This window comes from Scardinius erythrophthalmus (assembly GCF_964197995.2).
Source record: "Scardinius erythrophthalmus genome assembly, chromosome: 3".
Taxonomy (NCBI): domain Eukaryota; kingdom Metazoa; phylum Chordata; class Actinopteri; order Cypriniformes; family Leuciscidae; genus Scardinius; species Scardinius erythrophthalmus.
In genome coordinates this window covers 47,867,883-47,895,602 of record NC_138223.1, presented here as the reverse complement: position 1 = coordinate 47,895,602, position 27,720 = coordinate 47,867,883, and the positions used below count along the sequence as shown (strand labels likewise).

The 27,720-nt window shown below is 36.5% G+C and overlaps 1 protein-coding gene across 1 annotated transcript in view; it reads right to left on the bottom strand.

Moving 5' to 3' along the window:
* The window catches only part of LOC308688221 (complement C3-like), a 62,379-nt gene that overhangs the window by 8,171 nt on the left and 26,488 nt on the right, over positions 1–27,720 (bottom strand). Inside the window, exons 23-35 of the mRNA XM_081361148.1 lie at positions 22,685–22,888; positions 22,402–22,477; positions 21,122–21,281; positions 15,169–15,264; positions 11,877–12,033; positions 11,532–11,695; positions 11,299–11,454; positions 11,010–11,069; positions 10,836–10,926; positions 8,947–8,992; positions 8,457–8,547; positions 8,255–8,344; positions 7,584–7,689 (exon numbers count right to left, since the gene is read on the bottom strand). Coding sequence (XP_081217274.1) covers positions 7,584–7,689; positions 8,255–8,344; positions 8,457–8,547; positions 8,947–8,992; positions 10,836–10,926; positions 11,010–11,069; positions 11,299–11,454; positions 11,532–11,695; positions 11,877–12,033; positions 15,169–15,264; positions 21,122–21,281; positions 22,402–22,477; positions 22,685–22,888 — 1,497 coding nt within the window. The remainder of the gene's footprint in view (positions 1–7,583; positions 7,690–8,254; positions 8,345–8,456; positions 8,548–8,946; positions 8,993–10,835; positions 10,927–11,009; positions 11,070–11,298; positions 11,455–11,531; positions 11,696–11,876; positions 12,034–15,168; positions 15,265–21,121; positions 21,282–22,401; positions 22,478–22,684; positions 22,889–27,720) is intronic.

The following is a 27,720-nucleotide window of genomic DNA, read 5'->3' as shown; positions in this document are numbered from 1 at the left end:
ATATATACTGACACAGATAATCATTTTCATTTTATGAATGAATGGCTTGCTCTAACTGTTGCTCTGTCTTCGTCAACAACACGAGCTTTTGCACCTCCTGCTGGTGAGGTTGACTAACAGCAGATGGAGAGTATCTCGGTAATCTACTGCTTTTCCTGCAGTTCCGTTGAATTTACTGTCGAATTTGAACCACTGAATTTGTGGAAGCGAATTTGCAAAGCGAAATAAAATGGACCGAAAATTGCCTGTTGAATATTATAGGTTGTATTTTTAAACAGTTTGAATAATTTGGAAGTGAAATATGAAAGGTGAATATGGATTATTGAATTTTTAATAATGAAAATGTGTTTGAAATGTTTTTAATTGAAATATTCACAGCTTAAATATTCAACCATGTTGAATTTCAGCCCATAAAAATGCAAGCCCTAAAAATACAATGCATTAAAATGCAAGCATGGTTAATGCAATGCCTATTTTTTTTCAAGTAGTGCAATTCAACAGGCTTTTTGTTTCAAAAACATTTGACATTATTTTACTTCCATAAAAGTGCAAACTCAGTTAACTGTTATCTCTTCATGAACTTTTGTCAAAAGCAGCATTATCAGTCAGGGGTTGAAGCGTGAATAACTGAATAATGTCCAGTACAGTGAGTCTGTCCAGTCATTGAGCTTGAAACATTGTGTTGTACTTTGTGTGCACATGCATTCTGTACTCGACTATTGATTAAACGGTTAATATTGTCGCATCTGGCCGCTTTCGCTTTATTTTTTAAAAGACACAATTTGTGTGTTAAAATGACTTACACATTTATTGTGTTAAATTTGACACAACATGTGTTGTCCCTGAGCACACTCACTACATGTGTTAAAACTGACACAACATGTGTCATTTTTAACACATCTCTTTTTAGAGTGTACATGTTGTCACTTCTTCTTGAGTCTCCCCATCATCATCTGACTCCGGTTTGAACATAAAAGGCTAAAAGTTGAAATTTTCAGTGCATGTGTGTGTGAGGTAAAAGGACATGAGCTCTTGAAGCTCCGCCCACTGTGTCGGGAGCAGCAGCTCATTTGCATTTAAAGGAACAGACACAAAACGGTGCGTTTTTGCTCACCCTCAAAAAGTGACAATTTTAACATGCTATACAAAATATCTGTGGGGTATTTTGAGCTAAAACTTCACACACACACTCTGGGGACATCAAAGACTAATTTTATATCTTTTGAAAAGGGCATTGTACCACCCCTTTAAGTAAAAGTTTTCTGGCAAAGCCAGCATCATACTGCGATTTGTTCTCAAAACAGTCATCCTTGAAATGTAGAGAACACACTTAAATTAACACTGCCGTGACTGGGACGTCCGCAAAAATAAACTGCATCCAGTTTTCCCCTGACGTCTGGATCGTTCGGCAGCGTATTCAAACATTTTGTTTGTCCACAGCCAGGAACAGCACATCTGCGTGGCATCGCGATCTTCTTGTAAACAGACCCACTCGCTGCACGTCGACTGAACACCTGTGGGCGTGACAACGATGAGACGTAGTTGTCTTGCGCTGGAGGCGGTCATATGCAAACGACTGGTGCGTCACTTCGTACCGTGCCGTCACTTCTTACCATGGGTCCCCAACGAGCTGTAATTAGAGCTTGATTAAATAAATGCTTCGTTTATAATGGGGAAAGGACGTCTTAAGCTATGAAACTTGCAGGATTTTTTAAAGGGGTGGTATAATGCCCTTTTCAAAAGATGTAAAATAAGTCTCTGATGTCCCCAGAGTGTGCATGTGAAGGTTTAGCTCAAAATACCCCACAGATATTTTTATATAGCATGTTAAAGTTGTCACTTTTTGAGGGTGAACACAAACGCACCATTTTTGTGCCTGTTGCTTTAAAGGAGAACTCCGGTCAATTTTAACATTGAGCTCATTTTTTTGTACATTTGGAGTGCTGTCAATACAGAGAACAACGACAAAAATCGGTGTTGCCTACACCGTGTTATCCTCTTTTTAAAATTTGCACCCTGTTGACTTCAATGGGGCAAGTTTTAAACCTGCTTTTAGCCTCTTAACCTCCTTGATGTGTCATTACAAGTGCCCAGGTCATGTGAGTGATTCCTTCAGAGTGAACACGAGTGTATCTGACTGCAGTAGATGTGAAAGATATGAATAGGAAGGAATCACTCACATGACCTGGGCACTTGTAATGACACATCAAGGAGGTTAAGAGGCTAAAAGCAGGTTTAAAACTTGCCCCATTGAAGTCAACAGGGTGCAAATTTTAAAAAGAGGATAACACGGTGTAGGCAACACTGATTTTTGTCGTTGTTCTCTGTATTGACAGCACTCCAAATGTACAAAAAAATGAGCTCAATGTTAAAATTGACCGGAGTTCTCCTTTAAATGCAAATGAGCTGCTGCTCCCGTCACAGGGGGCAGAGCTTTAAGAGCTTGTGTCCTTTTACCTCACACACACATGCACTGTAAATTTCAAAAACGTTTAGCCTTTTATGTTCAAACCGAAGTCAGAGAGATGGAGAGACTCGAGACATGTATACAACATTTCTGAATGGTTAGTAGATGAATTTATGTAGCTTATGCGTAGTATCTTCTAGTCATTGATTAGCAAATTCATTCTTGATAATCTATAAATCGTGTTTCAGGGGCGGGGTTTATGTAAATTATAGGGTTAGTGATGTCACTAACCCGGGAGGAATGTTGTTTAGTCCCTACCAGCCGTTTGTTGTAGACCTTAAAAAGTCATTTCTTTAAAGGGGCAGTAAGTAAGAATTACTCCCATCTAGTGGTGAATTTGTATTTTGCAATCAAACTAATTTTGCTCTCCAGCGCCTCGCGTTTTCAAATGCGCGTTGCATCTACGGTAAGCGATATGTACCAAAAAGCTTTGACAGGATGTCTTCTAATAGCACCTCGTCGAGTTTTCCTTCTGGTGAACTGGTTTGTTATTTCAAACAAACTACAACTTGACACAACGAACAAACGAATGTTACAGTTTTGAACAAACAAAACTTACAACCTTGTTTATAGGACCATCTCTACTTTACTCAATAGCTGCTATTCATCAAAGAGCCTGTTTAACTTTTAACTATGTTCTACTGTCTATATCAGTGTTTCCCAACCTTTTTTCAGTCAAGGCACCCTTTGAAATTTAAAAAAAATGTGTGGCACCCTACACTAGTGTTGTCACGATACTACTTTGATACTATACTTTGAAATGTGCTGGGTTTTTTTTTTTTTTTTTTTTTTTTTGATGTGCACAAATAAATGACAGGTAGGCTACCATAAGATTTTCTTCTTCCTGTTCCTTTTTTTTTTTCGTTCATGCATGTTACAAATGAATGAATGAATTAAACATTTTTAATTTTATATAATATATAATTTTGTTATAATTGCACAAGATAGCTTGTTTTTACTATATTTTATGTAGCCTAATAATTTCACAGTAAATCTCCAAATTAATGTAGAAACATCATAAAGACAGTATATTTCAAATAATTGTTTAATGGCATCTTTTTATGAATGAAGTGTTATTTGATTCTGATGTCACTGCTGCACTGTCACATGTGGATCCCACAAGCGTCCCATTTTCTCACAACTCTTAACGTTCATTTAAGACTTTATTTAACTAATTTAAGACTGCTCTCATGAGGATACTCAAAGCGAAAGCTCGAAAGAGAAGTCGAGTCTGGCGCGCGTCGTGTCAGCATCACATACAGCGCATTCTCTTTTGTATTTTCTCGCTTGCATGGTTAGAAGCATTTGCATGAAGAAGAACGTGATTATATAATGTAACGCTAGCCAAAGGATGACAGAAAAAAAATGCTGCTTTAATTGCGTTAAATATTTTTAACGTGTTAAATTGAAAAATATTAATCGCACGCGTTGCGTTGACAGCAGCACAACCGATGTGAATACGCGGCAAGACGGACGTTGTGACAATTCGTGTGTATTTGACTGTAAGCGCATCAATGAAAAATAGGCAGCTTTATGTGGACGCACTGGGAATGAGGCACGGGAATAAAATCACATGCAAGCGCAACCTCCGCAATTCAACGCCAAAAACTTATGATTTGCATTTGTATTATAAATTTGTGCGCATTATTTGTTGTTATTAGAGACTTCCGACGATCCGAGATTGATGGTAAAGATTTTTTTTTTTTTTTTTTTACACAGTTTCCCGCTGGGAAACGCTGGTCTATATAGGCTAATAAAAAATAAAAAGCCTTTAATTAAGACCTTAACATTGACTTACCTGTCGAGAAGAAAGCAGGCAACTTCAGCGTCTCTTTTGAAAGCTTTCTCCTGCATTAGCTATCCCGACATTATAGCTAATAACCCGTGTTTTTGTAATCTCCGATCACGTTTCCTTTTACGGTCTTATTGTGGAGTTTTTCGACTAAGAGGACTCGTTATCCTTTGACTTAACCGTGCAGTGCAGCCTTTTAAACTTGCCGGGGCAGTGACAAAAGCGCCTCTCACTGCTCTGCTCCGTTTCTGCTGGTTTCAGTCACTTGACGCGGGCTCTGAACGAAAACGCGTTGTGGAAACGCGTTGGCCTAGTACTTTTTGTCCCTCTCTGCTATTATAGTTTTTCAAGATGGCGGAACTACATGGAAGCCTCCGTGGACCTACCCGTCCCATGTATATAAAGATAATAAATTCTTCATTTACGAGGATAAGTCAGATCATTGGCAGAGGTATTTGGACACCATTGAGGACATATTTATGAATAAAAATATTGATTTTAGATAATAAAATAACTAAAAAGTTACTTATTGTCCCTTTAAAATTAAATATCTCCCTTTGCTTTGAACTTTGAGCATTGTAATTTTGCAGATGTTGTTCATGTTCAAACAGCAACATTACACACTAACTTAAGTTAGAAAAGTGAAATCATATTCAACCAACCCTTTAATGGTACAAGACCCCTTATATACCAAAAGATCAAGGCAAATTTGGTTTATCATGTCATGACCCCTTTGAGAGATATTATTTTCAGTGGACTCAAATGTAGAAAGATCAGGAAATACATTACAGCAATTCCACTGTGGTAGAGCGTTGCCATATGGAAACATTGATATTCTCTCAATTTACTGTAAAACTATGTTAGACTAAGTTGATTTGTGAATAAAAATATCTAATTAACTTTAGATGGTGCAAAAAAAAAAAAAAATGATAAGAGATGTTTGGAAATGAAGTTAATAGAGCAATTTCTGCAGTTCAACATGTGTCTTTAGTGTGAGTGACAGTGGGGAGAAGAGTTTGAGGAACATTCAAATGTTAATACTTTATGGCACTGAATTAACGTGTTAATTTGAGAGCTTCAGTTTAATTGTTTTATAGATAAAAGAAATACACTGTAAAAAATACAATCGTAAAAAAACGGTCAATGACTGTCAGCTGCGGCTGCCAAACAAAAACCGTAAAAATAAAGTAAAATATCCTAATTTAAATGAAGTGCAAAAAACGTTTATAGAAATTTTCCTTAAATGTTTTATAGAAAAACACTGTTATTTTACAACTATTTCCTGAATTATTACGATCAAACACCTTCATTGTAAAAGAATCCCATAAAAAAACAGTCAAATGACTGTCAGCAATGGCTGCCATACAAAAACCGTAAAATTAATGTAAAATATCCTAATTTAAATAAGTGCAAAATACTTTTACAGAAATCTTCATTAATCTTTTTTAACAGAAACACACAGTTAAAACACAGTTATTTCACATTTATTTTCTGATTTTTTTTACTGAAAAACATGCAGTTAACTACATGCATGATTTGCTGTGACTATAGGTCACTGCATCAGCAACTACACAGTTACTGTCAGTTAAATAAAGCAACATGCACCATATCATCAGTGTTTCTCTGCTCATCCTGGACTGAAGCTCAGGCTCTACTCTTCAACACAATGGTGACACACGAAACACACCATACAGAAACACTTTAAACCCCAACAGAACATTAAACACTACCAGATCTCTCAGGATCTCAGCATCTTCACTTATTACAATCCAGACTTTATTTCTTTCATACTAACATTCGTATTGAGAAATAACAGAGGTTTAGAAGTTGAAGCTTTATTGAAAAGAATAAAGTTTGATGTCACCATGATGGTGATCGGTGTTTGCTTTAGTTGGACTCTTGACCTTTTTACTTTAACATAAGTTTTTCTCTGGCTGCTTTAACTGTGTGTCTCTGATGCATATTTGTCATGGTGGGAACCTAAGAGAAACTCAGATGATGTTGGTCACTTTCTAGTGATAATAGTCATCATGTAATGTCCTGCTTCATTGATACCATCTGAAGAGTAATATCTGCTTTAACTTGTTAAATTTTAGTGGTTAATTTTGCATGATAAAACTGCTATAGAAGATCCTGCAGTGCTGTGATACTCAGATTTTATGAAGTCATTATACAGAAAATGTTTTGATAGGATCATATCGACTCACTCAGACATCAAGAATCAGCGTATGAATCACAACAATGGTGACAATGAAAAAAAAATCTGACCTACTATAAAGTCACTTAAAGGCTTTGTTGGTTGTCACCATTGTTGAGATTCATATGTTGATTCTTGATGTCTCTATATTACAAAAAAAAAAAAAAATAACCAGCTCAAAACTTTCTGTATATTTATTTTTTCAATTACAGATTGTTATAATACTGATGCCACAATATTTCAAGGGTCATGTGATAAATTTTAACATTATCTAAAGACTTTGTATAAAGCTAAAATCCATCTACATATTATGTAATCTAAGCTATTATATTCAGAGATTTGACTGACATATCAGTGAATCAGATCATCATATGATGATTATAACATCATCAATAAATGATCAAGATCATCTGACATTTTCTCCAGCATTTAATGCTAAAACAATTGTGCATTAAATATACAGTTAAAGCAGCCAGAGAAAACTAAAGTTATAAATTCAAGGGTCATGAGCCCAACTAAAGCAGACACTGATCTCAATCATGGTGACATCAAATTTATTTTAAAGTTTTTTACACTTAAATTTATTTAAATTAGCATATTTTACTTTAATTTTATGGTTTTTGTTTGGCAGCCGCAGCTGCCAGTCATTTGACCCTTTTTTTACGATTTTTTTTACAATGAAGATATATGATCGTGATTATTCAGGAAATGCCTGTAAAATAACAGTGTTTTTCAGTTTATTTAATTTAGGATGTTTTACAGTTTTTTGAGGGGCTGACAGTCATTTGACCATTTTATCATTCAACGGTTTTGTTTCTGTTAAATTACAGATTATATTTGTAATTTTACATACATTTTTATGTAATTTAAGAAAACAGGAAAAATACTGGATGAAAAATACAATCAATTTTCTGTATAAAAAATGTGAATTACTGTAATTTTTCATTAATGTCACAATACCTAAAATAACAGCTGAATTTTTATTTTACAGATATTATTTGTAATTTTACAGTGTTTTGAGTAAAATTTAAAATGAAAAAAATGATCGTCAAAAAATCACAGTTATTTTCTGTAAAATTAGGATTTTTTTTTACAGTGTAGTGTGTGTACATGCAGCAATAGCTCACCTGGTGAGTAATATTCATATATTGTGACGGCAGCAGGTTGAAGCAGACCCACATTAAACATCTTGTTCATTCTGAAGGAAAGTCTTTCTGTATCTTTACGAGAAACCTAATGAGACAAAAAAATAAATAAAAGCAAATTTACATGATATTAAATATCAAATTGTACAATGGAAACTGCCCACATTAATATTTGCACAAGCGACAACTAATAACTAAAAACTAATAATGTGGGTCAAAAAAAATAAATAATAATAATTGTAGTCAAAATTATTAATTATAATAATATGCATTTGAATTGTGATTGATGTTTCTTTCTTGCATTCATTTAACAATGTACAGCTGCAATTACACTGCAAAAACAGTATTCTATTTTGCATAGCTGATAGAAACATATACATGTAAACATTATAATTTAGATCTATATTCAATTTGCACTTTCTCTTCTGCTTAAAGTATCATGTGAGATATGATTCTGATAAGCAGTCTGTAATGTACCAAAGTTACGTGGAACCACATGGCGTTACAGTTAATGAGCATCTTGGAACATCTGTCAGCCAATCCGAATCAAGAATTCAACAATACTGTGATATTAACCAAAACACTTGATTTCCATATTAAAAAAAAAAAAATCTGTGTTTGACATCATCAGGCAACACAGTCTGCTGAAATACCTTATCTAAGTAGAGGATGAGGGATCCTCGCTCTGACAGCACTTTATTCTTTTCATATTTCTGAATGTATCTCTCCTTCCCCGTGGACAACTGAGGGCAAGAAAATGAGAAAAATAACTCAGTGCATCATATGATGACCAACATGTTTTATGGCCTATCTGCAGATGCGAGGCAATTCTGCATCAGTTTATCATCATAATACCTCTTTAAGATCATTTTCTTCAACATCAAATCCTGTCGGTATGCCAATGTCCAGAATAGTCATAGTGGCATCAGTTTTATCACTTTTGTAGCTGTAAAGATGGAGATAAAGTGCAGGTTTTATTAACAGGTTTCGTAAGTCTTCAGTTTTCCTCCATCAACTGATTCTGCGTTTAAGGCTGCTTTCACACTAGAGCTTTTCATGCAAACCTGAGTCTGTTTGATGTCAGATTTCTTATATTGTAGTGTAACGTACAGCTGCTTGTCTCTGAATAAACTCTTTTATCCGTGTCAGAACGCAGTGAAACTGGAGTCTCCCCTGAAATCATTATCTAACTGTCCCTGGTACTCGCGTTCATGAAGCAAACATACAGCGAATGTGGGACAGTAAACAAATCATGTGTGAAAACAGCCTAAATGAGCACATGCTGATTAATTACAAATTAAATGGTTTCTTGACATAAAAATGAATGAGGTATTTGTTCACATACATGAAATCCACAATGAAGTTGTAACTTTCAGTGGCTCCTTCTTTTGCTAAAGGGAAACAAAAGTATTTGGTGGTTTTAGTTCAAGTCAAGTCTTCCCTTTCTATAATATCTATTTCTATTATATAGGGAATATAAAAATAAAATTAATTAAAATGAAGATTTAATACATAAAGGTATTTGGGGAAATACAAGTTAACTAGTGAACCCTGGGTCAGTCTAGCCTGTTGGTAAACATAATCCTGTGTTATCATGTCTAATGTTTCATGATCCATGTAGAAAGCAGTGCTAACCCACTTCTAATGTCATTGTAGTTGTAGTTTAAAGTGTCAAATGTTCCTAAACAGGGTTAGTGTGACGATAACCCAGGGTTAAGCACAGTGTGAAAAGCCTTAATGCACTGAAAAAAATGTGGAGTGACATTTACTTAAAAAAAGCTAGGCAACTTTTTCCACACAGAAAGAGCTTGTAATCTTTACTCGGGCTATTTCAATTAGTAATTAATTGTAAAAGTAATTAAATTGAACAAATTATAATTGAGTAATAATTAATCAAATTAATTCCTTAAAAGTTAACCATTTAAAATGAGTAACATTTACAAAATATCTTTTATTGCCAACATTGAAGACACCTGGTGTTAACAAGCAGAATCACTGAAGGAGAAAACCATAATTAAAGTCACCATTGTGGAGATCAGTGTGTGTTTTAGTTGGGCTCTTGACCTTAAATTATTAACTTTAAGTTTTGTTTGGCTGCTGTACTTCAATTATAACAGCCAGATGAACAAAGAGAAAAGGTGATCTGATGGTGTTGGTTGTGTTTTAACATAATCATTGTTTCACAATCATTTGACCTGAATCACTGAACTCATATAGAGTCCAATTTATGAGTTAGGTTAACTTTATTAATTATAGCAGCATAATATTTTTAGCCTGCTCAATGCAATCCAAATGATCAAATCAATAATAAAAAAAAATATAATATAATATATATATATATATATATATACACACACACACTTTTTTTAGGCACACACACACACATCAAGATTTTGCGTATGAATCTCAGCAATGGTGACAAACAGATCACCTCTGATCATAAGCTCATTATTTATTCATGCAGCAATGCATGATGGGAGCCATGAATGAGGTTTGATTGGTGGCACCCAGAATGCACTGCAACATGCTTTATAAATGTCACCATTGTTGAGATTCACAGGCTGATTATTGATGTCTGTTTGTCTCTTTTTTGTATAAGAGAAACTTTTCTATAAGATAAATTATTTTTGTTTACATTGTAAAAGTTACAAATATTCTGCCGTGCAAGGACAGTGCTGCTATAATTAATATAGTTAATCTAACTAAATTGGACTCTATATGAGTTCAGTGATTCAGGTCTAATGATTGTGAAATAATGATTATGTTAAAACACAACCAACACCATCAGATCACCTTTTCTATTTGTTCATCTGGCTGTTATACCTCATGTACAGCAGCCGAACGAAACTTAAAGTAAATGATTTAAGGGTCAAGAGCCCAACTAAAACACACACTGATCTCCACAATGGTGACTTTAATTATGGTTTTCTCCTTCAGTGATTCTGCTTGTTAACACCAGGTGTCTTCAATGTTGGCAATAAAAGATATTTTGTAAATTTTACTCATTTTAAATGGTTAACTTTTAAGGAATTAATTTGATTAATTATTACTCAATTATAATTTGTTCAATTTAATTACTTTTACAATTAATTACTAATTGAAATAGCCCAAGTAAAGATTATAAGCACTTTCTGTGTGGAAAAAGTTGCCTAGCTTTTTTTAAGTAAATGTCACTCCACATTTTTTTCAGTGTCTTTATAAAGTGCTAAAGAAAGGCCTCTTTGTCAATCTTACTTTCAGAGTCTTTTTCCATTTTAACAGTCAGATCAAAGAGTGTACAGTCAGACTTCTTCTCAACAGGTCTGGCGTAGTACAGCGTCAGAACCTGAAAAGAGCAGCACGTCTCAGATTAGATGTTCAAACGCTTTAATCTTGCTGTTGACCGTATAAACGCTCATGAACACTCACTGAGAGAATGGCTGTTCCAGTTCCTCTAGCCGTCACATTGAAGTCCTTGTTGATCTCCACCTGTTGAGTGAACACATGTACTCGAGTCAGCAGGATCATCAAATCCATGATGTAGCAGAGATACCTGAAGACTTTATTGACCAAACTCAACACATTTGATGTAGACAATTAAATATGATGGATGACAAATAACAAAACACCCAACATCCCTCACTTAGTATGATACAAAATCATTCAATTGATATGAGCAGCACACGTTTTGAAGCAGGTCGATTGGTTTAATCCTCACCTTGTATGACCGTGTAAGATGCACATTGGCTCTTTTAATGGTAAATCTGACAGGTCTTTTTCCTGCCACTGACAGCTCCACGTCCAGATTGAAGTTTTGTTGGTCCTTCACCTGCGTGCGATACGCTGCCACGGCCTGGAACACCATGATGGTCGCCTGGAAAGTGCAGAACAGCATTCAAAGACAAGTTCTGCATCAGTTTATCACAGTCAGATGATGAGATGTTAGTGTACCTGTGTGGTGCCAGATCCACCATAATGAGACTGTTGTGAACGCAGCCAGTAAACTGCCTCTCCTGCTTTATCAAAGTCTTTGTCCTTCACAAGTGCCAGCACAGCATAGGCCGTCGCCTCCAGTGAGTGATGATGCTGTCCAGCGACAGCCCAGGACCTACCGGCTGATTCAAACACAAAGCAGGAATAATAACAGGACTGTGTTCCTTTACTGTTATTGACACCAACAAGCAGCAATCATTACACTGCAATATTTGATCATTTTTCCATTATTTACACTGGGTTTGGATTAGAATTATTCCATGCTGTATAAAGCAAAACACTTTTTGATGACTTGTTACTGACCTTCTCCTTTGGTGGAGTGCCTCATCAAGATCTCTTTATTGAGTTTTTCAGCATTGGCCATGGCGTAGGACGTCATCGCAACAGCGTAAGGATTGGTCAGTTGTGGAAGTCGACCTTCTAAGAAAGCAACAGCCCTCCTGACACTTTCATGCAGACTCTATAAAGTGTGTGTAAGAGGTTAAAAGTTCTTAGATCTGCATCCTACAACATACTGTATAATTCACCAACTCTTCAAGGTTAATTTATGTTGTTACCTGTATGATTTCACCCATCACAATTCTTTAGATTAACTTTGTCATAAGGGTCCATAAATAATACAGTCGAATGGCAGAAAAAAGGTTTTAGACAGTAATGAAGTCATATATAAACTTTTTTGCTTGCCTTGAATCATTTAACCCCTTTGGTATCTACTATTTTTGACGAAAGTAAAATTAGCAACCAAAAATTTGTTCTGTCCAGCACTTTTTTATTAAACCACCTTTGAAAGAGGCCCTGTGTTTGGTTTATGCTTGGAAAGATGCTTCAAAGTGTTGCCTTGTCCACTAATAATTATAAAAGTCACTTTATTATGGAGTCACTTTATGGACTTAAAGTTGATTAATTCTATAAAATCAGTCCAGTTATGAGTCAAGCTGTTGCAGGTTGCGATATTTTGGTCTTATTTCCAAAATATAGCATTTGCTTAATTATGTTTATGATAGCATTGTTTTTATTTCCACTACTGAATTTTTGGTGCCTGTAAATCAATAAACTGTGTGTGCATAGAACAGGATTAAGCACTAAAAGATGAAATGACATCCAGGTTTAGCTGCGTTTACATTGCCATTGATTCAGGAGGAAATGGAGTCTGAAGCACTAAACCTGCACATGGTGAACAGAATGATTTAATGTTAATAAAATTATTTCATATCTCAGAATGTAAATGTCTTGTTTGTAAATTCACCATAGTAACACCATAAAATATCACTGAAGTCTGAACCACCACACTGCTGCTCTTCCCTGAATGTCCAAATCAGAAAACGGTGCAATTATGCAAGTCTGAGGGGATAGAGATGCGGAGGCATATCCATATCTGGAGACTTTTCCTTCCGTTACTAAAAGAAAATAGCCAATCACAATCAAGTATTTCACTTTCAGCAGTAAGTGCTGAGAAAAAGAACATTGCAGAGACATAAATTATGTGATAATATTTTAAACTGCTCCCGCTGCTAATCTAACTTAGCATTTAACTACCTTAATTATGGAGAGATGAAATATTGAATATTTGATCGCCAACAAATTTAACAAGATTGCATTCTAGCAGAAGCTGCAAATAGAGCATCACAGTCCCGCCCACAGCCGGTGCCGGAAGTAAGAATTCAATACAATTTCTCCATTGACAGTTGGGGTATAAGCCATAAAAACGTAACCATACATGGTAGACTTAAAACCAGCTACGGCTGTACTAAGCGATTGTATATGCTCATATAAACGCCAAAAGTTCATGGGGCACTAGCCTTGTTTTGAGATAAATTCCTTTTATTCGCGATGTCTTAGATAAGTACTTCATAACCCACAATCCTGAACAATCCCACAATCCAACAGTGATGCATCTGATTGGTGGAACTCGTGTAACTGTCTGTTAAACCCCGCGAAGGTCCGTGAAGACTGAAGATCATTAATAAAAAAAAATATATAAAAAAAGCCAGTGTTGCGTTTTTGCACGGTAGACTTATCAGTGCAATCATGATCTCTTGGCTGCCATGATGGCTTTTTTCAAGGAGGAAAACAAAAGTGTTCAAATTGTGAAAACCACTTCAAATCGGGTCATGTAGTTGAGTGTAACCTTAGCGTGTCCGAGGGTCAGCTTGTGGGTTTTGTAAGGGCCAGCATGAGGGACAAGACCTACAAAGTTGTGATGAGGTTTGCAGGGAGGTTGGTAACGTTAGTTAGCATTATCGTTCACGTTAGCTAGGCTACTGTAGCCTTCATATGTATGAGTCATATCAAGCATTTTATGATGCCACTGTCAAAACAGTAGGCATACATGCATTTACTGAACATTTGTGTAATAATTCATGGCAAGTTAATAAACTGAATATGATGGTGTTGGAATTTTCACTTGTTGTGGATATTAAGACAATACATTAAATGTTATTAAAATTAAGGATGAACTATAACTTCATGAATAAAATGAGCATGGACCACAAGTTGGAAATTGTTGGAGTATTTGTCAGCAACCTGCCCGTGGGCCGCTGAAACTGATGAGCAGAACGCCGCGGACCGCCAGATCTGCACCCGTGAGCCGTGGTCCACCAGCCTTGCTATCCGACTCCCAGCCAGTCTTTTCATTTTCCTCCCACCCTCACAGGCGGTTGGTCTAAGAGCGTGACCCGGCTACCAGCAGTTTCATAAACACGTCCACACACAACACAACATGCTAGACATTACAAATAATTGTATAGTTATCGTTAACCGCTTTCACACACGCACACAATATAAAATACACGATGATAAATATAAAATTCAATACACAATAACTATATAAAACACTTTTATTTACACGATTACTACTGAAAGAACTGCTATTAACTGCACATTCACTACGATAAATGACCGCACTGGAGGAAAAAGTTTGCGTGGCTGTCGTCAGATTTGGAAGTCGCTCAAAAGGCAGGCTCTTTCGCGGTTGTGGCTTCAGTCGATTTCAGTGAGGCGCGGTGGTTTATGGGATGAGTAGTTCCTTCGCTCGGAAATGAATTATGTACACAGTCTTGTACCTTTGACTCTTTTTGGATTCTCTTCGTTTTTTCACTCGAAATGATATGTTGTATGCTTATGAGTTCAGCCGTAGCTGGTTATCCTCAGACATGCTCTAAAACTCTTTAGATACGGATTTTCTAAAACGTCAATGGGAGAAATGAATGGGAAATTTACTTCCGGCACCTAAGCGCTCTCGGGCTGTAGGCGGGACTGTGATACTCTATTATAAATGAAGGAAGACCCCACGCCTAAGTTAACTACAGGCAGTCAGCTTTAATAAAAGGCCTAACATTAAAAAAAGAACAGAAGGATGGATTTTTTTCTTCAGGTGATAGGCAAGGTGAGTGAAATTATATTTATATTTCCTTGCTGCAAGTTTCATTTTTGTTTTTTACATTTTATGTCTAAAAGTGATTCAAAAAGACATTTTAAAGCAGTTAATAATATTTCAAAAATGTTTTGGGAGAGGATCCCAAGACCGCTATTATTACTGTTTCCTCTATTTTAGAGATCCCTGAGCTTCCACTGGAGGTGAAACAAATTCACTTACACCAACTGATCCAGCACAGATCTCTCTGCCCTCTTGCATGGCAATCACAACAAAGGCCGTCAGAGAGGCATCAGCATCTCTGCCTCGTACATCTCCCTGGAATAAAGCACACATAAACAGACTATATCACAAAACAATCATATTATGTGTGTGTTTTAATCATTCAATAACAATTTGAGTGACAATTGAGCATTATTGATTTTTATTTTATTTTATTTTTTTATGTGAACAAGCAGAATCACTGAAGGAGAAAATCACTATTTTTAAATCACCATTATGATAATCAGTGTTTGCTTTAGTTGGGCTCTTGACCCTTAAATGTGCTGTATGTAACTTTTTCACTCTACTAAAGCATAAAAATACCATAATATGTTTGCATATATTGAGGAAACATGCTAAGTTCACATACTTGTTTCTCTGAAAAACACTTCTACAGCCAGTTATTTTACTTTGAAATGTGCGTTTCCAGGCTGGAATGTTTGTTTTTGTTATGGTCTGTGATACTGCACGTTGCCAATTTGCCAATTTTCATTGTCCTTTGCGCTCGTTCCTGTTGCGTGTGCTCAGACTGGCAACCCATGTGAGCGCCGTCTAGTCTGAGGAGCAGGGTGCGGGAGAAACGACGATTAGAAATTAGAAATGTTTTCTTTTATCAACAAACTGGATTCATTTCGGGGGGGGGGGGGGGGGTTTCCCTGCAACCTTCAACCGACGCGATCATTCTCCATTCATTAACCGACAAGATTATGTTAAATTAAAATTAAATTAAATTAGAATAAACAAGTGTCTGTGACTGTGACCCATTAAAAATACCCAAACATTTTTTTCCAGGGGTTTAATTTTAGCCTGCATGTACAAATAGCAGCAACAGAATAGGGGGATTCATCATCGTATTCACCTGTAGCGCTTCTGTGAATGGAGAAAAAACAGGATAAAATCCATAACTCTATACCCATAACTCTTATGGATTAACAATATTTTTAATCCATAAAATTAATAACTCCTTATGAGCATAAGAGTTGGATTACCACAAATGATCCGTGCTGAATTGGTCTGGTCTGACTCAGTTCATCATTGATTGGGAGAGAACAGTTCAAACTTACTGGCAGTGGAAATTAGTGGGCGTGTCTCATTATACTATAAGCAAAACGCCGTAAAATAACACAAGCTCTGTGCAACCAAAACGGCGTTTTTTACGGCGTCTTATGGCGAGATGAACGGCGTAAAACGTGGCGCTTTCCATGCACACTAAAACGCCGTTGAATACGACGTCATTGACGTATTTCGCACGGTTTTTATGGTTTTTGTAATTACAACGGCGTATTTTGTGCCGTCAAATACGGTTTAAAACGCCGTATTTGACGCCGTTTGGCTGTAAACGCGATTAATCTATAGCGTAATTCTGAACCACTTGGCTTGCCATTCACAATGTGAGTCACCCCAGCTAGAAATGTTATTGGACATCGCTCAGACGTCACATTTTGGTAAACATTTGATGTCAGGCTCCAACATCATTAAACAACTCCAAAAACAGCATTACCAGCTTCACTTATTACTAACCAGATTTACTTCTGTCATGTGTGTACAAAAGTCCTTATTGAGATTAATAGAGGTTTAGATGTTGATGATTTATTGAAATTAATAGTTTGGCTTGGTGTCACCATTATGGTGATCAGTATTTGCTTTAGTTGGGCAGTTTGACTCTTGATGTTTTAATGTTAATGGCTTTCTCTGGCTGCTTTAACTGTTTGTTATGGCCAGAACAGTAAGAGAAAATGTGATCAGATGATGTCAGCTACTTGATAATGAAGATAAAATCATCATGTAATGCTCTGATCAGTTACTGTATTCTAGGCCGTCATGTGTGTTAATAATTACATATAGTTGATTAGAGTACTGTTTCAACAGCATAACTTCCAACAATGTTTAAATAAGAAAAGCTGTAAAATAAAATAAAAATCCTAAACATTTTGAACTATTGTTTCAAGTAGACGCACTCAAACCTCAAGAATCAGCGCGTGATTCTCAATAACGGTGACATGCTTCATGCCGCAATGCATTCTGGGAGCCACTGATGAGATTTGCATGATGCACCCAGAATGCATTGCACCATAAAGCATGTCACCATTATGGAGATGCATGCGCTGAATCTTGAAATTTGTGTTTGTCTCAATGAAGGGGTTTAAAGAATGTTTATATAAAATATATATATATTAAATATATATATATTAAATATTTCAGTCTTTCTAATTAAAATACTGCAGAATCTCATGCTATAGAAATCCTGGATTGTTGAAGAGTTAGTTCACCCAAAAAGTTTTTCAGTAATTATTCACCCTAATGTTGATCCAACCCCCTAAGACTTTCGTTTATCTTTGGAACACAAATTCAGATATTTTTGATGACATGTGAGAGCTGTCTCACTCCTTCATTGGCTGCAATGTAATTGATATCTGCCATCCCAGAAAAGTTAGTAAAGACATTGTTAAAATAGTCCAAGTGACAACAGTGGCTCAACCTTAAGTTTATCAAGTGACGAGAATACTTTTTGTGTGCGAATGAATGAATGAATGAATGAATGAATGAATGAATGAATGAATGAATGAATGAATATATATATAAACTTTATTCAACTATTGATTTTCTTTTGTGTGGGCCTCTGACGTGAGTTCACGTTTAAAATGGTTCTAAAGTGTGCATTTCCTGGATGTGTGTCGATATGATCTTGTCAAAAAATGTTCTGCATGATGGCTTCATAAAATCGTTCAGAGTATCACAGCAGTATTGGCATGCAAAGTTAACAACTAATATTTAATGACTTAAACATATATTAGAGTTCAGGTGGTATGAATAAATCAGGCCACTACATGATGACATCACTAAAAAAATACCTAACATCATCTGATCTGATTTACTCTTGCATTCTTTGCCATGTTTCAGAGACACACAGTAAAAGCAGCCAGAATAAAACTAATGTTAAAAATTCAAGGGTCAAGAGCACAACTAAAGCCAACTTTATTATTTTCAACAAAACAGCAACTTAAACCTCTGTTAATTCTCAACAAGATTCAAGATTTTATTTGTCACATACACAATTATACAGAGTACAACCAGCAGTGAAATGTAAGTCAAGTCCACTCCAAAGACAATTATATAGAATACAAAAAACTGAATATACATAAATATTAAGAAAAAGAAAAGTAGAAAAAATAAAAGAATAAAATAAAATAAAGGATAAATATAAATGTGCAGATCAGTCTGTTTGTTGACTTAAATAGTATTATAATTGAGTACTATAGTACTCAATAGTACTATAATACTAAAAAAGATTTAGAGTTTAGGAGCCTGATGGCCTGGGGGTAGAAGCTCCTCCTAAGTCTCTCAGTTTTTGCCATCAGGCTACGGAAGCGCTTACCAGATGGAAGCAAAGTGAATAGTCGGTTACCAGGGTGATTTGAATCCTCGATGATTTTGACAGCTCTACTTTTGCAACGTTTGAGGTAGATGTCCTGCAGAGAGGGGAAAGCAGACCCTGAGATGCGCTCAGCTAAGCGCACAACTCGCTGTAATGCTTTGCAGTCCTGATTGGCGCTGTTTCCATACCACACTGAGATGCACTGAGTCAATACACTTTCTATGGTCCCTGAATAGAACGTTTTCAGGATTGCTGGTGAAACCCTGAATTTCCTCAGCTGTCGCAGATGGTACAGTCTTTGCCTGGCTTTCTTAACCTGTGTTTGGATGTGTGTAGTCCAAGTCAAGTTCTCGGAGATGTTTACACCGAGGTACTTGAAAATACTCACCCTCTCCACAGGGGTCCCACTGATCATAAGAGGAGTGTAGGGCTGCTGCTGTCTCTTCCTAAAGTCCATGATCATCTCTTTAGTTTTACACACATTCAGAGAGAGACAGTTGTCCTGGCAACATGATGTGAGTCTCTCTACCTCATCCAAGTATGCGGTCTCATCATTGTTGGAAATGAGGTCCAGAACCACAGTATCATCAGCGAATTTGATTATAGATGTGGAGTTGTGAGAGGACACGCAGTCATGCGAGTAGAGAGAGTAGAGCAAGGGAATCAGGACACAGCCCTGTGGGGCTCCTACGTTCAGAGTGATGGAGTTTGAGGTGAACTGGCCAACATTCACCACTTGAGGTCTGCAAGTGAGAAAGTCTTGAATCCAGTCGCAGAGTGAGGAGTTTAGGCCAAGGTCTGTGAGTTTAGAAGCTAGCTTGATGGGGACTATAGTATTAAAAGCTGAGCTGTAGTCAATGAATAACATCCCTACATAATTCCCATTTTTGCTGTCCATGTGTGTGAGGGAAGAGTGGAGGACGAGAGAGATGGCATCGTCAGTAGATCTATTTGGACGATAGGCAAACTGAAGAGGGTCCAAAGTAACAGGGATGGATAAGCAGATGTGGCTCTTTACAAGTCTCTCAAAAACCTTCATAACTATTGATGTGAGGGCAACTGGGTGATAGTCATTCAGGCAAGAGGGTTTTTTGTTCTAACAGATTTTTTTAAATGAGGTGGGAACCACGGAGGTAGCAAGGGACTCATTAAAGATAGAAGTGAACAAACCAGCGAGCTGATCAGCGCAGGACCTCAGAACACGGCCGGTTATCCCATCAGGTCCGGCTGCTTTCCTGACGTTCACTTTCTTTAACGCCCTCCAAACCTCATCCTCTGACACGGTGATTACAGGATTATCGCTGCTCTGCATACTGCTTCCTGACGCGCGGGTCGGCAGAGTCGTGCTGCCGCCGTTGCAATCGAAGCGGCCGTAGAAGGTGTTTAACTCGGATCTGCTCTCACCACTGCGGAGGATTTGTTACCGAAGGCACAGATGGTCCTCAGTCCCTGCCACATCCGTCGAGAGTCCTTGAGCTGGAAATGAGACTCAATTCTCTCTCTATATCGATGTTTTGCGGCTCTTACTGCGCGTCGGAGAGCATAGCACGATGCTTTGTATTCGCTCATGTTCCCCGTCAGAAGAGCCTCGTTGTAAGCTGAAGTGTGTTTGTTAACCACAGCACGGATTGTTCTGTCCACCCACGGTTTCTGATTAGAAAAAAGTTCCTTATAGTTATTGTTTCTGTAGCTTGTTCGGTAAGCGTGTTTACAAAGCTTAATGCTGCATCCGTGAACTCGCTGACATCAGATGAACTCGCCCGGAACATGTCCCAGTTGACGTGATCAAGAGCCGCCTGTAGCATAGCTTCTGAGTGGGAGGACCAGCGCGTCACTGCTCTCTGCACCGGGGGATCCTGAACGAGCCTTTGTTTATATTCCGGTGTGATGAAAATGGCGGCATGGTCCGATTTGCCAAAAGCAGGTAGTGAGCGGGCTTTGTAGGCATTCTTAAACTGAGTTTAAGAATGCCTTCATAAATAATGCATGCCAATAAATAATGCATGTAGTTCACTGCAAGAGATTCACTTTTTACAGTTAATGTGTTTGTAAGTAAAAATTCTGGAAATATTTGTAAAATAACTGTTTCTGTTAAAAAGTTTAATGAAAATGTCTGTAAAAGACTTTTGCACTTTATTTAAATTAGGATATTTTACATTAATTTCACGGTTTTTTTTTGAATGGCAACAATTGCTGACAGTCATTTGACCGTTTTTACGTTCTTTTTTAAAGTGTTTGATCGTAATAATTCAGGAAATAACTGTAAAATAAGCGTTTTTCTATAAAACATTCAAGGAAAATTTCCGTTTCAGTTTTTAGCACTTTATTTCAATTAGGATATTTTATGGATTTTGTTTGGCAGCCATAGCTGACAGTCATTGACCGTTTTTTTAAGACTTTATTTTTTACAGTATTAGTTCACTATAGTGAGTATTTCATGTGCTAAGACAACCACAGAGAAATAAACACCTGGTTCTGGATTATTTCATCAATCTTTTCTGAACACAGGTGAACACAAACAGGCCACATTCAACTTACCACCATCTCTCCATGAATTACAGGTGAATCCTCTTTAAAGGAGCCGTCTGCCAGTTGTTTGTGGAGAACCATCCACTTGAGGGCGCTGCAGATCACGTCTTCTTTTATCGTAACAAAGTTACTGGCCATGGTGAAGACTTTAGCAACATATGCAGTCAGCCTTAAAAACAGACAAACAGAAAGATATAAAATAAATCAAATAAAAAACAAGTAATAATGATTTTTTTACTATTAAAACAATGTTAAAGGAATTATATAATGCCATTTTTGTACAAGCTAATATGATTCTTTAGGGTCTAAATTAAAATTTTGTAATATACTTTAATTAAAAATTCTCATTTTACCTGGTCAAAAACAGCTCTGTTTTCAGCATGCCATTTAAGTGCATGTGTCTTTAAATGATAATGAGCTTTGCTCACCCCGCCCCTCTGTTCTGTGTACAATAACCATAACGCGTTGTTCATTATAAACGTGGGATTATGAATTATATTGAGAACGTCGTGCATAGAAAACATGCCGTAATGTATCCTGAGTGTAAGCAGCCGCATTCATCGTGAAGCGTGCAGCAAGCGATTTGCAAAGATTAATATAAATATTAATATAAAGGTTCATAAAACGTTACACTCACTTCAGTTCTTCTGGAGGTGCAGCAGGAACACGAATAGTTGGTACCGATCCTTTTTTCAGGAGCAGCTTCTTAGCAAATCCAGCTTTATACTGACCTCGTTTGTAAAGCAGTCTGGTGTGTGAAATGATTCGCGCAAACATGAAAGCACTGACGTTGATCGTGGGGAATATTCCCTTCGAAAACAAACTCAGCCACTGCGTCTTCAGCGGTTCGGATTTAGGAACATCAAAATGATGCTGTGTTCCTTATTACACCCAAGAACAGAACACCACAATCGCTTAGACGCCATTCTACTCAGTGCTCCAGCGTATCAACAATGACGCGCGGACTATGATGACAGCTCCCTCACGAGCGAGGGCGGGTCTGTGTTGAAACGCTGCTGTCAATCAACAATCGTGGGAGGGGCGTCGATTTTGTGACGTCACAAAATCAAACGGCTTGATTTGAGATGGGGGAAAACATATAAGAAGATTAAAAAGAAACCACTGGATGGATTTTTATCATTTTATGATGGTTGTGTACAGGCACTGCCAACACACATTTCAGTACAATCAACTTGTAAAAGTGCATGTACCATTATATGACCCCTTTAAATAATAAAATATGTAAGACAAGCAAAATCAGGCATGAAACGAAACAAAACCGACTTTACCATGTGCTGCTCGGCCAGTGTACCCAGGCAGCGTAAGATCCATCTGATTTACGGCAACCCAGCTGCCGTTGATAACCTTCATACAAACAAGATAAAGAAAGAAAATGTATTTATTGCATATATTTTCCACATTTTTCATGAGAGCATCTTTGAGTTTTCTTTAAATTTAATTTAATTTTCTTTAGGGGTGAATTCAGGTTGATTGAGTCACATTTTCCTAGTCATCTTAATGGCAAAATGTGTCCCAATCAACCTGAATTGACCTTATATTTGTCCTGCTGACCTGTGTTGATCTGTTTAATGGCTTCACTACGGCGGTCTATTCCAACAGTCTCCCACTGATTGGTGCTGTCCAGATAATGAGCGGCAATAACAGGTAGAGTCATACTGATCATGTTTGCCTCTCCATCACCACTGGGCTGGACAATAAACCGTCCCATGAAGTCTCCACTGATGGTCTGCTCAACTGTCTGAGAGATCTCTTCACCTGGAGGAAGAAGGAAAGAGCAGGCTGAGAATTCAGTTTTTTATTATCTTTGTCAGGATAGAATATTTATGCAACATTTTGACACTGTTTGTTTTTTTGTTTTAATTTTTTATTGACATTCTGTAACAATTGTTGCATGTACATCCGTCTTAAATATTAATCACAAAGTGTCAACATGAATGTCCGTTCTCCAAAAATAAGGAACATCAAAAATAATAATAATAATAATAATAATAATAATAATTAAATAGATTAAAAAAAAAAAAAAAAAAAAAAAAAAAAAAACATGAACACTTAGGGAGTGAAGTATGGTTGCTCCTACATATACAGTATATAATCATCCCAGGTTAAGCAAATCAAAGTCCGGCCTGTGTGATGTTATATAATCCAACGTAAAACAAACAAGTCCTTCTTGTACACTGTTAGCCCTTGCTGTAAAAAAAGGCCAAATTCTGACAATATCGTACCATTTTCCATTAAAACAGTAATATACCGTAGAAAACAAAACTAGCCTACAGGAATATACTGTGAATTAACATTGCTCAAAGTCGACACTCAGAGGCTGTTTTCCCAATCACACCCTATACCCTCATTCACTATTCCCTACATTAGTTCACTAATATAGTCCACTTGACAGAGTGAATAAAAAGAAGTGAGTGAATTGAGACATTGATGAACACCTGATAAGCAGAATCACTGAAGGACAGAGAAACAAGAACAGAAAAAAGAGAAACACAAGAACTACAACTGACTTCCAGCAACACTGAGTGTGAAACCAGTTTATGATTATTTATTTCATACATGTACAAAAGTTCTTGTTGAGAATTAACAGAGATTTAGTTAATAATAAAGTTTGTTGTCACCATAATGGAGATCAGTATTTGCTTTAGTTGGTCTCTTGTCCCTTGACTTCTTACCATTCATCTCTCTCTGACTGCTGTAACAGTGAGTTTATAAAACACATTTGGTATGGCAAGAAAGTGTCATGAGGAAGATGATCAGATGTTTTTTTGGCTTTTGTGATGATGTCACAATCATCCTGGACATGTCTGATTCTCTGATCTTTTCTGTATTTATTCTTTGAATTTATGGGTATTTCATATTTAGCATATATCTGTAAATCTACAACATGAAATCAATATTTCTGTAATCAGGTCTTCTGAAAAATATTGTAATCATATAGTGCATTAAAAAACTCCTGCTTGACTCAGACACACACAGACATCATCAATCAGCACATGAATCTCAACAATGGTGACAATCAAAAGTTTCATGTCGCAATGCATGCTGGGTTCCAGGATAATATAAAACTCCCAGCATGCACTGCTGCATGAATAAAAAAAATATATTGCCACCATTGTTGAGATTCATGTGCTAAATTGTGATATCTCTGTGTTTCTAAAAGACAGTGTAGCTCTGTTTCTCTGGTTATGCATGATGTGTTAAAAAAAATGAATTATTGTAATTTATTGTTGTGGTTTCACAGTGGTGGTAATGTAACACTTTTATTTGAGAATGAATTCCTTAGTGAATGAACAGTCAATATGATGATTTTGTCATCATAATCATTATAACCTCAATCATTCATAAACTGTGTGTGCGCACAAGTGTGACTTGCAACAACACAGCTCAAGCAGCAAAAGAAAAACTAATGTTTTAGCATCAGCATCCCAACTAAAGCAAGCACTGATCTCTATAATGGTAACTTCAAACCAAACATTTTCAATTAAACATCTTAATAACAACTTCTGTAGATGTATGAAATAAAGTCATTCTGGTTAATAATAAGTGTAATAATGTGTAATGGCTGGAAGTCTGTTGTAGGTCTTGTGTTTCTCTATTTTCTGTTCTAACAGCAGGTGTTCATCACTAATGCTCAACAATCACTTACATATTCCCTTAATTATCTCACTGCAACACTGTCTCAATGTTACTTTTACTCTTTGTAGTGTGGATTTCCCTGTGGGGTTGAAAGGGTTAACAGTGTAAGATAAAAAGTCACACCCACAAAATGTATTTTAGCAGTAATAAACTGTAAGTTATAAAACAGGTTTATACTGGCAACACTGTTGCCAGTAGTTTACTGTAAAATGTATTTTTTGGGTCACCGTTGTGCAGAAGAGTAGAGCCTGTGCTTCAGTCCAGGAGAAGATCTACAAACATTGATGATTTGCTGCATGTTGCTTTATTTAACAGGCGGTGACTGTGTAGTTGCTGGTCCAGTGGAAATCTCTTCATTTACAAAAGTTTTGTTGTGGTTTCAAATGAAGAAGTTCTCAGTAATACTTTGCTCATGTTATTAATGCATTATACATTTTAGTTAATACATTTAAATGACAGTTGGACAATTTAAGGCAGTCGGTTTCTGCAAGTGAAATTAGTTAACTCGAGTTTTAGTGCATTTTTACAGTAAAGAACTGCACAATTAACAGTAAATTACTGGCAACAGTGTTGCCAGTATTTTACTGTAAAAAAAAACCCGGTAAGGTCTAACAGTGTAGTTCAAGTCTGCAGTTAATTTCTCCATCCTGCATATATCCATTGTGATGTCCATCCACATGTTCAATGTAGGACTCTCCTGTGAAAGCCATTTTTTTGTGAGTGCCTTTTTGCCTGCAACTAACAAAATACTAAACAAATGTTTGTCTCTCTTTGTCCATCCATCTGGCATGAGTCCAAAAAAAAAAGACTTTGCTTTGCAAGGGCAGGTGGCTCCCTAAAATTTCTTGTATTGCTTTATGTATTTCCTTCCAATAAGTTTTAATAACCTGACAGCCCCAAAAAACATGATAATGATTTGCATTCATATTTCCACAATTTCGCCAACAGGCTGGGGAGTTACCTCTATAGTGTGATTTTTGATAAGGTGTAATAAAATATCTTATCAGGCTCTTCCAGCCAAACTCATTCCAACTCTGTGAGCTACTACATTTCCATTGATATTCCCAGATCATTTCCCATCCATCCTCTGACAGATCTATTCCTCCTTCCCTTTCCCACTTTGTTTTGATGTATAGGGTTGAATGTGCTTTCTTGTTTATAAGCCCTTTATATAGACCTGAAATAATACCCCTATCTTTGTTTGCACCATAAGCCCTTTTGAACATATCTAACAGCCGAGTACTTGATTCAGATACATACTTTAACTTGTCGCTGATAAAGTGTCTCAGCTGCAAGTATCGATAGAAGTCCTGTGCCTCTAGAGCATATTTCTCTTTAATTTGTTCAAAACTAAGGAGTGTGTTATCCTTTATTATCTTACATAAAGCTGTTACTCCTTTATTTGTCCATTCCTTAAATCTCGTATCTAATTTATTTGGGACAAACTGCGTGTCATATGCACACCATTTAAGGACCACAATATCCTCTTCTAATTTGTATTCTGTTATTACTGTTTTCCAGATTTTAAGTGTCGACACTGTTTGGTTTTGTATCTGCACAGTTTCAAATTTAACGCAAATTTAAGTTTAACGCAGGATAAACAGCATTTTTGCTCATTTTCCCCAATATAAAAAAACGTTTTAATTCTAGCTTCATGCATTCTTTTTTATCAACATTTGAATGTGGGTAAGTTTTTTAAAAAAGCCATAATTTGATCAAAAAGCTAAGAAAAACTTTTTTTAGGCAGTTTTGATTTATATGTTGTTTCATGTTGATGATCATATTTTAAATATGCACATGATATGAGATAGCATGTTTCTGCATCTGTGTTTTGATCTGGAGATTCTGTACTTTTTCAGAAGATGTGTAGTAGCGCTCCCTACTGTATAACAGTGAAAACACGGAAAGCTGGAAAATTCACCCTTCACAGGGAGTTTGATTGACAGGCGATCTGCTTGAAAACCAGTTTACCATTAGCTGCTCGGCCAGTCTACCCAGATAGCGTACACTCTAAAAAGAGATGTGTTAAAAAACAACACACAAGATGTGTTGATGGTATTTTGACACATGTTGTGTAGATTTTTAACACACAATGTGTGTTAAAATGTAACTCTAGAATAGCACTGGGTGGAGGAGAGTTTGTTTTTATGAAAAAAAGTATAGGTATATTTTATATGGTATCCCATAAAATGCTCTAAAATAAATAAAGCAATATATTCAAATAAATAAATTAAATCTTAATTAATGAAAACTTAACGGGTGGGTTTTTTTCAGCCAATCACATCATGCTTCTTTTTCAATGTCTTTTTCAAATGCTGCTTTCACTTGTTATTAATAACCAGATTAACTTTATTTCTGTCAAACTCTACAGAAGCTCTTATTGAGAATTAACAGGTTTTGGTGTTGATGATTCATTGAATGTTTCATTTAAAGTCACCAGAATCGTGATTAGTGTCAGCTTTATTTGAGCTATTGACTCTTTAACATTAGTTTTCTCTGATTGCTGTAAATGTGTATTTAATCTGCGCATTTGAAAAAGCAGATATAATCATGAGAAAAATATGCTCAGATGATAATATTATCATCATGGACATGTAAGATTATTCAAATGGAGCTCAGAAAGAGTTTAATATTTGAAAGATGAGTGTAACACATAAAAGATTAGCATAATGCACTTAGCTTAAAATTAATTTTTAAATACACAGTTCGTACAGAATCTTTCAGTCTAAGGTATCAAACAGACATCAAGAATCAGCGTATGAATCTCATGCAATGGTGCCGCAATGCATGCTGGGAGTCATGGATGAGATTTGCACTATGGTGGCACCCAGCATGCATTGCGGCATGAAGCTTTTTGTTTGTCACCATTGTTGAGATTCATACGCTGATTCTTGATGTCTGTGTTTGACTAATTTCTGCTGCAGATTAATATTTTCAGAAAACATTTATTT